Source organism: Hyaena hyaena, unplaced genomic scaffold, assembly GCF_003009895.1.
Source record: "Hyaena hyaena isolate Hyena2069 unplaced genomic scaffold, ASM300989v1 scaffold_245, whole genome shotgun sequence".
In the NCBI taxonomy this organism is placed as follows: Eukaryota; Metazoa; Chordata; class Mammalia; order Carnivora; family Hyaenidae; genus Hyaena; species Hyaena hyaena.
The window spans coordinates 28,063-38,856 of record NW_024080878.1 but is presented as its reverse complement, the minus strand read 5'-3'; the positions used below and the strand labels follow the sequence as shown (position 1 = coordinate 38,856).

Below are 10,794 nucleotides of genomic sequence, written 5' to 3'. Positions count from 1 at the left end.
TTCTCCCTTTTTTTATTAGTTACTCGATGATTTGTCAATTTTGTTTTTCTTTCCAAATAAGCAGGTCTTAGTTTTGTTGCTCTTTTCTATTGTTTTTCTTGTCTCTATTATTTATTTCTGTTCTTATCACTGTTATTTCCTTCCTTCTGCTAACTTTGGGCTTAGTCTGTTCTTCTTTTTCTAGTTCCTTGAGGTGTAAAGTTAGGTTTTTCTGTTTTCTTAGTCATTTTTTGTAGAGATATAATTGACATATTACATTAAATTAGCTTCAGGTATACAACATAATGATTAGAAATATGCATATATTGTGAGATGACCATCACAATAAGCCTAGTTAAAATTTAGCACCACATATAAACAAATTTTTCTCTTGTAATGAGAACTATTAATATTTACTCAGCAAATTTCAAGTATATGATACGTTATTATTAACTACAGTCACCCTGTTGTACATGAACTAACAGTTTATACTCTATGACCAAGATCATCCCATTTCTACTACACCTTAACCTCTGGCAACCATTATTCTACATTTTGTTTCCCTAAGTTCAATTTTTCTAGATTCCACATAGGTACCAAGAAATATTTTTCTTTATGTCTCTTGTTTATCTCACTAAACATTATGTCCTCCAAGTTCACACACAGTGTTGAAAATGGCAGTATGTCCTTTTTGAGGGTTGAATAATATTCCATTATATATATATGATATATATATCATATATATGATATATGAATAATATTCCATTATATATATATATATCATATATATATGAGTTTCTGTATCTGTTCATTTATCAATGGATGCTTAGGGTGTTTCCATATTTTAGCTATTGTAAATAATGTGGCAATAAACATGGGGGTGCAGATACCTCTGTGAAATATTAATTTCTTTTCCTTCATATATATACACAAAAATGAGATTTCTGGTTCATATAGCAGTTCTATTTTAATTTTTTGAGGAGCCTCTATACTGTTCTCCATGATGGCTATATGAATTTACATTCCCATCAGTTGTGTACAAGGGTTTTCTCCACATCCTCACCAACACTTGTTATTCTTGTCTTTCTGAAAATACTCATTCTAACAGGAGAGAGATGATATCTCATTGTGGCTTTGATTCACATGTCCCTGCTGATTAATGATGTTAAGCACTGATTCATAAACCTATGGGCCATTTGTACATCTTCTTGGAGAAATATCTATTCAGTTCCTTTAACCCCTTTTTAATCAGGTTGTGCTATTGATTTAGGATTTCCTCATATATTTGGATATTAACCCTTTATCAAATACATGGTTGGCAAATATTTTCTCCCACTCCATAAGTTGTCTTTTCATCTGATAATGTGACACACTGCAATAAAATCATGGTGAATAAAAATCATAATATCATCTGAATAGATGCAGAACTGGCATTTGACAAAATTCAACATACTTTCATAATATAAAAATTCCAACAAATTATATGTAAAAGCAATAATCAACATAATAAAGACCATGTGTGACAAGCCCACAGCAAATATCATACTTAATAGTGAAAAGCTGAAAGCTTTTCCTGTAAGATCAGAAACAAGTTGGAGATACCCAAACTTGCCACTTCTATTCAACACAGTTCTGGAAATCCTTGCCAAGGAAATTAGGCAAGATTAAAAAAAATAGAAGGCATATGAAAGGAAAGATATAAAATGGTCTGTTTTTAGACGACATGATCTTATATCCAGAAAATCCTAAAGACTACAAAAAACCATTAGAACTAATAAATGAATTCAGTAAAGTTGCAGAACACAAAATCAACATACAAAAATCAGCTGCATTTGTATACCAAAAAAAAGGAAAAATGAAATCTTATAAAATAAAGGGTGTATGATTTGATTCCATTTGTATGAAATTTTAGAACCTACAGGACAAGCCATGGTGGAAAAAGTAATCAGAATATGGGTGCCTCTCTTAGGGAAAGCTAGGACTCACTGAAGAGGGGCATAGGGGAAATTCCCAGGCTGATACTAATATTCTTTTCTTTTTTAAGGTTTATTCATTTTTGAGAGAGAGAGAGAGAATGAGTGGGAGAGGGGCGGAGAGAGAGAGAGAGACAGAAGATCCAAAGTGGGCTCTGAGCTGACAGCAAGCAGAGTGTGGGGCTTGAACCCATGAACCATGAGATCATGACCTGAACTGAAGTCAGACACTCAACTTACTAAGCCACCCAGATTCCCACTAATATTTTATATGATGAGAGGTGTTTGAGTTACACAGGTGATCCATCTGCCAATTCATAGTGATCATACATTTAAAAGATTAGCATATTTTACTTTATGTAAATTTCTACAAAGTTGCATAGAATAAAATATGTAAGAGGTATTGAACTCTAGTTATTGATATGTGTACAAAAGTATTAAGGAGGAAGTGTACTGATGTCTGCAATTTCCTTTGTACCACAAGATGGATTAATACATGGACAAAGTACAAAGAGACATGTGATAAAGCCAATATAGTAAAATCTTAATGTGTGGCACAATGTATTTTCCAAAAATTGTGACACTAATAATTCCAGTCCCACACACTCTTCCAGAATTTTGTCACTGTCCCATCAAAGTCTGTAATCTCTTTTCATCTCCTAGAACCTGGGTACTACTTGAAGTACTGGGTACTACTCTGAATGAAAATAATTCAGTACAAGTGAGGTGGGATACAAAAGTTGATAATGGCATCCACTGGGCTCTCATGGAAGATGACTCTCACTGGACTCACCCACTGAACCCAGCCACCATGCGCATGCAGAATGGCTCAATCTTAATGCAAGGTCTCACACAACAGCTAACCATCAACAACCAGATTGGAGTGTGCAAAATATTCAAGATCTCTGTTAATCCCTATTAAACCTCGCTGTATGAATTCAGTTAAACCCACTAAGATTTGGGTTTGTTTAATACAACAGTGGATATACTAAGAACAATCTAGGTCCTGGATACACAGATGCTGACAAGATAATTGGTGCAGCATTGCTTTGTGTTTTAAAATTTTCAGGGAGCTGGGTGGCTCAGTCAGTGAAGTGTCTGTCTTCAGCTCAGGTCATGATCTTGCATGAGTTCAAGCTTCAAGTTGGGTTCTGTGTTGACAGCTCAGAGTCTGAAGCCCACTTTGGATTCTCTCTTTCTCTCTCTTTCTCTGCCCCTCCCCCTTGTGTTCTCTCTCACACAAATAATTAAACATTTAAAATAGATAGATAGATAGATAGATAGATAGATAGATAGATAGATAGATAAAGAATTTCACGAAATGCTGGGAAAACATTTTGAATGGCACTGCAGTCAATGGAGGTTTCAATTACAGTGGATTTTCCTCTTCAGCAAGGCCTTCTACAGAAGAGTTACTTCACGAGGAAGCAGTGACAACAAACGTTCTGTGTTCATTGTTTTTCCCGACCTTTCTTCTGACTGATTCCCCAGGCAACAGCCTGTATGACAGGCCCTCTCCCTTGCCCTGCTCATAGGACAGAAAGACCTCTGGGACTTGGCACGTTTTCAAAACTAAAAAAATAATGGTATTGAATAGGAAGTAAAATGCCTGAGGGACTCCTTCGTATTCCAAAATGTATTTGAACGAGTTGATTTGTTTTTTCATATAAATAAGAGCAAGTTTCACTGAATAATCATTAAACTATATCAAAATAAAAATAAGGTTCTGTGGACATCACAATAAGTTCTAGGTCCACAGAGAACAATCCTCCTGGTATCTAATGGAAAGGAAGAAACTCTGAGTAGTTTCAAGGGGTAATGGTCTCAGGTGACCATAAAACTCTCACTGGAATGTGCATGGAACTCAGCTCTGACCATAAGTAATAAAGATGCTGCCCTAAGGTTATGAGAGACTTTGTAATTTCACACAGAGCAAGCTTATCACAGTCATTCAAAGGGCAAAACGCTTTAAACACTAACCCCTAAAGGACATTAGAAAATTATAGAAAACTGTACATACAGCTTACTGTCTTCTTCTTAAGAGTTTGGAAGTGACTCCTCTTTGACATGAGGTAGGAATTTTATTTTATATTTCTATTTGTCATGCACATTGTGCTCTATCCACTAATAATGAAGTAGCTGTGGGGGTTAATCAGCAGTTAAAAGGTACTGAACATACTAAGGGCACAACTGGATGGAGAGAAATGCTGTAGTTTTCCTATTCCTGGCACAATTAGCATGCAGATGAAGCAATGAGAGGTTAGAAAGCACAGAGAACAGGCCTGCTAACTCCATCCCAAAGGCAAGTGTGCAGCCGAGAGGGAGTGACTTCACACAGCCAATAAGCAGAAGAGTAGCTACGGCGTCGCAGGTGACTTATGAGCACGCAAATGTTGCTGAGCCCCTGTTGGAAAAGCTGTCTCTACACCACGTGATGTTTTAGCTAACGGGACTGGAACTAGCAGGTACTGCCCACTTATTATCTGAAAAGATAAGGAAATGCACATAGCACTGTCACCCACTAGGAGGTATATTCAGGGCCATGGAGAAAAGTGGCTACTTGCATATATGTATGTAATAGAAACAGGGCTTGGATGTGAACACAAGTACCTCTAATTCTGCTCAATCTTCCCCCTGCCCATTACAAAACAGACTGCAGAATAATTCCAGGTCTAATCTCAAGGCTAATTTGGTTTTTCATTGTATCAAAAGAATTAAGCAGGAAAGAGTAAAGAAAAACATTTATAAAATCCTGCCACTTCCATATTTCACCCATTATTTAATTGTAAATTTCACTATAAACCATTGGCAATTTGATTCTTTGTGGGTCTCCCCCACCCCACATGCCTTTTTCCCTTTGACTGCTTGGTGTGACCATTTGATTTCATATTTAGCCGTTGTGACTTTGAAAAACAAGTATTTCTTTGGTGGATCTAATATAGCCTCATTGAAAGAGCTAAGGAAATAAATTTTTCTCATATATACATATGTATGTTTGTGCATATGCACACACACACACACACACACACACACACACAAACTCAGGAAGCCATTTACAACATAAGCCTTATGAACCTCTATGTAAACCTTGTTAAATTTCCTATGAGAATTCATACCTTTAAATCAATAAAGCATTCCTTTATTTTTCCATTAAAAATATCAGAGGTTCCTGGGTGGCTCAGTGGGTTAAGCATCCTACTCTTGATCTCAGCTCAGGTCTTGATCTCAAGGTCATGAGATCTGTGTTGGGCTCTGTGCTGGGCATGGGTCCTACTTAAAATTCTAAAAATATCCCTATCTTCTCTGAAAATTATTGAAAACCTAACTGAAAGCTAACTTTTCTTATGATTGGGCTACAAGAAAGTTAAATACACTTTTCCAAACATTTGGTTATAAATATTCACCTTTGAATGTTGCCCTATGAGCACAAGTTAAGCATAGCTTTCAGAAAAATTCTCCAGTTCAGGCCAGTGGGGAATGATGAGTATCATAGTGATCCCAGCACTGCCCAGACTGGCCAAGGTTTTGATGTACTACTTGGGAGGTATATTGGTTTAAGGTGTCCACTGTGCGGGGGTTTGACATGGTAGTGGGACAAAAGAGTCTGCCACGTGGTTTACATCAAAAACAGCCTCAAATTCTTGAGGGCCTCACTGCTAACTCAGAGAAATTAGACATTACTAAGTCCACCAGATACCTTGCAAGGGTGGGGGCACGGATAAACCAAGAAATGGGTTTTTCAGGAAAATAAATCAGTTAGCTCCCTTTCAGTCTACCAAAGTGGTATAGCCCAAGGAGGGTGAGTTGATCACAAAATAACTTCTTCAAACTCTGCCCTTGAAGAGTGACTGCAAGTAATGGGAATAATGTTGTACTGACATATTCTCAGTCACTAGCTCCCTTGAGTATTAGGAGGAAAGCAGGATTATTATCACTACAAAGGAAAAAAGAAAGTAACAGAGCCATAGTCAGAGTTTCAAATAATCCCAGTGTCTCCTGATGTTTTTTTCTCCCCTTGGAAAAAACTGCCAGGAACTTGGGCTGGATGTGAGTGAGGATCTGTCACTCTCAAGAATGCTTCCCTGGTGACCCAGATATGGTCCCTAGTACAGGAGCAGCTATGGAAGCTGTGTGCTACTTGATCAAGTAAATATTTGTGGAATTAGTGCATTGGCTTTGGAGAGCCAATTAAGCAACCTGTACCTTAAAGTCAATGTTTGTAATATCAGAATTGATAGCCCTACCACAGAGAGTCATTGGAAGAAATTTAGTGAAAAAATTTTATCAAATGCAAAGCATATTGACCAGAATATTTGTGAGTAAATACTGGTTACCTCACTTGCCGCCTTGTACGTTTTTGGCCCAGTAATTGAGTACATAAGAAATATAAAAACTTTACAGCTAAAGGTATATATATATATATATATTTTTTTTTTTTTTTTTCCTCCTCGAGCTTGGTGGATTCTATAAAACGTGTGTCTCTACAATTCTTTCCCCAACCTTCAACTCCACATCAATGTCTTCTCAATGTTTTCCTTTTCTTCCCAGACAACAGTGCCTGAAACCAAATGCCACATTGTATGGGAAGTACCTGGGTTACTTTCATCCTGTCATCTAACACACAGAGTGGACAGTTTAAGAAGCGATGGAAATGACCTGAGGAACTTGAGTTCTTCTAAGTGCTGGGCTACAAAGAAGCTCTTGCCACCAGTGGACCAGTTAGAAAATGTCCTGGAAGTTTTCCTGAAAGTTCAAGAATTCAACAGGACATCATGGACACAAATGAGACATCTAGGATGGGATAGCCTCTCTCTAACCATTTTGTCTCTAAGATCAGCCTGAATGGGAGACAGGAATTGAGCACCTCCAGCCTCAACTTACTGTAATAAACAGAAAACCAGCACAAATTTCAAAATGGTAAATTCATTTATTAGGTCTACTCATTGAAATAATTGTTAGTCAAGGAGCCACTGCCTTCTGGGGAGCAACTCTAGGGATTTCAAGAAGGTTTGGAAGCCAGTCAAAATCTTTTCCTTACTTGTTAAACTAGTATTGATTCAGTCAACATTGTGAGGCACTTCAGTGTGCCAAGCTAGGATTGGATCACATAAGCATTTTACACCTGTTACTTCTCACACTCCTATACATGAGAAAATAACATTTTTTCTGTCTTATTTCCCTCTTTCATGCAGATTCTGACTGTACAGGACAGAAAGGAGTGATAAATAAAGGGGTTCTCAAAATATTTGAGATTTTGGGCAGATTCTTCTACTAGAATCTTTCTCCTCATCACTCTGACCTTGAATTCAGCCAGGTGCATTTAACTCCCATTGCTTCGGCTCTCTCATTAACATTTGTCTTGCTGTTGGGGCGCCTGGGTGGCTTAGTCGGTTAAGCGTCCGACTTTCGCTTAGGTCATGATCTTGCGGTTTGTGGGTTCGAGCCCCGCTTCGGGCTCTGTGCTGACTGCCAGCTCGGAGCCTGGAGCCAATTTCAGAGTCTGTATCTCCCCCTCTCTCTCTGACCCTCCCCTGCTCACGCTGTCTCTCTCTCTCTCCTAGAAATAAATTAAAAAAATTAAAAAACAAAAAAACAAAAAAACATTTGTCTTGCTATTGCCCGGGAGCCCTTGACTAAAGACCAGGTGAACTCTGCTTTTTGTTATTTTGAGTCTTGATTTCAAGAATGTCTGTGTCTGTGGGAGAATGTTATTGAGCCTAAAGAATGATGGGCAATCATACCACGGTGAGCACCTTCCTTCTGTGGGGGTTTTCCAGTTTCCCAGACCTGCAGGATCTCTTCTTTGTGATAATTTTCTTCTCCCATGTGGCCATCCTAGCCGCAAATGTGTGCATAATGGTGGCCATCAAGGTCAGTCACAACCTTCACACCCCCATGTATTTTTTCCTCTGTGGCCTGTCCTTTTCAGAAACTTGTACCACTATGGCAATCATCCCCCGCATGTTAGTGGACTTGCTATCAGACAGCAAGACCATCTCTCTTCCTGAGTGTGCCACACAGATGTTTTTCTTCTTTGGCTTGGGAGCCAATAACTGCTTCATCATGGCTGCCATGTCTTATGACCGTTACACTGCCATTCACAGCCCACTGCACTATAAGATCTTAATGACCCATAGGATCTGCTTTCAGTTCATGCTGGCCTCCTGGATGGTTGGGTTCCTGGTTTCTCTGTGCATCTTCCTCATTGTATTCAACTTGTCTTTCTGTGACTCCAACATCATCGAACACTTCTTCTGTGACATCTCACCTGTGGTCTGCCTTGCCTGTGATTACACCTCTCATCAAGAAATGGCTGTTTTTGTGCTCTCTGCCTTCGTGTTGGTGGGCAGCTTTGTTTTCATTATGATGTCCTATGTCTTCATTGTGTCCATAGTTGTGAAGATGCCCTCTGCCAAGGGGAAGTATAAGGCCTTCTCCACTTGCTCCTCCCACCTCACTGTGGTGTGCATACACTATGGATTTGCTGGCTTTGTCTACTTGAGGCCCAAGGACAGAGAGTCATTCCGGGAAGACATGCTGATGGCGGTCACATACACAGTGCTGACACCTCTGCTTAACCCCATCGTTTACAGTCTCAGAAACAAAGACATGCAGACAGCTCTAAGGAAGGTACTAGGCAAGACAAACAGGTTCATCCCTCAGATGGGGAATAAAAGAACACCAGACATTTAGAAATGTATAGCCTGTTGATAACGAAAGTGGGAAAAGTAGAGTATTTCCAATAAAATAGTTTGTGTGCAAGCAATTAAAGTGTATTCTAATGGTCTGATATGCCCTAGTCTCATTCCTTTCCTACTATAAAACCAGATGTAGTTTTAAAATATTTTAAATGAAAAAAATATTTAAAATGTTATTACACATATGTGTACCTGTATACATATAAATGCTTATACATACATGCACATATGAATGTAGTAAACAAAAAAGCAGTTTGGAAAACTATTTTCATAACTTTTGTTGCCTTTGGAAGAAGAAAAACATTATACTAAAATGGAAAAGGAGGAATGAAAGAGCAAGGAAGAAGGAAAGAAAAAATAGGGTTTTACTTAATGAAAAGAGGAAAAACTATAAGCACACAAACTTAGAGTTGAAATGAGTGAAAGGCTACAAATACAGAGAAATTTCAAGGAATTTTAAGAAATACCTTGTTCAGTTCTATTCAAAGAAATAAGTAAACTAGATGGGAATGGAAGAATTTCTGGAAAAATAAATTGATAAAAATTACTGCAAAATAGACATTTTTAATATACCAAATTTCAGGAACAATATAGAAAAGTCTGTCAAAGAGCTATTCTTCCTATTCCCCAGCAAAGGAGTAGGCCAGATGGTTTCATAATTAACTTTCTCAAGTCCTCAAAGAGCAAATAATTCAAATGTTATTTGAGTAGAGTATAAAGAAAAATAGCTTCTAATTTATGAAGATCAGAGAGGTGGAAGGTGCTATATATAACTGAAGAATCTAATTGAGGCCATTATGGTAAGGTTCTCATATGGATTGTGAAAGACGTTAGATACTGTCAGGAAGTCTAGGCATTTTGAGGTCACATTGTCTAATGGCACAGCCATATGGTGTGAGGTTGCCAAAGCTGGGGGACTGAGGACTGAGATGGAAAAAATATCAAAAGGCTGGTGGCAGCTTGCTAATAAATGAGAAGAAATGGGGTGGTCAGTAAAAGACTCAGGATAACAATGCAGCTGACTCTTGAACAATATAGGTTTAGATCCATCACATGTGGAGTTTTCCAATATAGTAGAGTACTGTGAATGTATTTTCTTTCCTATGATTTCCTTAACATTTTCTTTTTTCTACCTTACTTTGTTGTAAGAACACAGTATATAATACATATAACATACAAAATATGTGTTAATCAACTCTTTATGTTATCAGCAAGGCTTCCAGTCAATGGTAGGCTATCAGTAGTTAAGTTTTGGGGGAGTCAAAACTCTCCAAACCCCTGCAGTTGTTCAAAAGTCAACTGTATTATTATTTCTTAGCCAGATAAGATTAGTGCCAATGAGGGAAATGTTTTGTCATAAATATGCAAACAAATGATTTAGAAATATAGTAAGAAGCTAGGAGAATGCCACATTGTGGCTGACCTGTAGAATGAGAAAGTAGCAACTTCTTTTCTTTCTTTTTTATTTATTTATTTATTTATTTATTTTTACAAATAGTTTATTGTCAAATTAGTTTCTACATAACACTCAGTGCTCATCCCCAAAGTGCCCTCCTCCATGCCCATCCCCCCCTCCCACCCACATCCATCAGTCCTCAGTTTTTGTCAGCATTCAAGAGTCTCTCATGGTTTGCCTCTCTCCCTTTCCCCCACCATTTCCGCCCTTCTTCTCCCCTTTGGTCCTCCGTCAAGTTCCTCCTAATCCTCCTATACGTGTAAACATATGATATTTGTCCTTCTCTGCCTGACTTATTTCGTTCAGCATAACACCCTCAAGGTCCATCCATGTTGCTACACATGGCCAGATTTCATTGTTTCTCATTGCCATGTAGTATTCCATGGTATAGATAAACCACATCTTCTTGATCCATTCATCTGTTGATGGACACTTAGGCTCTTTCCATGTTTTAACTATTGTGGAGAGTAGTAGCAACTTCTTTTCAACAGAGCTGAGAAGCAGTTGTGCCCTTTCCAGACAACAAGGATTAGTTAAAATGAAGAGGCAGATAATGAGCTCTGTGTAACGTTGATGGATGGAGTGGAGAGAAGAGTCCAGAATGGAAGCAAAACATCTTGGGAGAAACCCCTGAAAAGAAAGAAGAATTTCAAGAGAGGAACCAGGAGGTTGTGCTAGAGTGGATGGG

The 10,794-nt window shown here is 38.2% G+C and overlaps 1 protein-coding gene across 1 annotated transcript; it reads left to right on the top strand.

Moving 5' to 3' along the window:
• Positions 1-7,676: 7,676 nt before the first annotated feature.
• Positions 7,677-8,645, top strand: LOC120240046 (olfactory receptor 10T2-like). Its single transcript, XM_039244636.1, has one exon. The coding sequence runs from the start codon at positions 7,677-7,679 to the stop codon at positions 8,643-8,645; it is 969 nt and encodes a 322-aa protein (XP_039100567.1).
• The last annotated feature ends 2,149 nt before the right edge of the window (positions 8,646-10,794 follow it).

Excerpts from the sequence above, each read along its gene's own strand:
- LOC120240046 (XM_039244636.1), top strand. The coding sequence starts at position 7,677 with ATGATGGGCAATCATACCACGGTGAGCACCTTCCTTCTGTGGGGGTTT.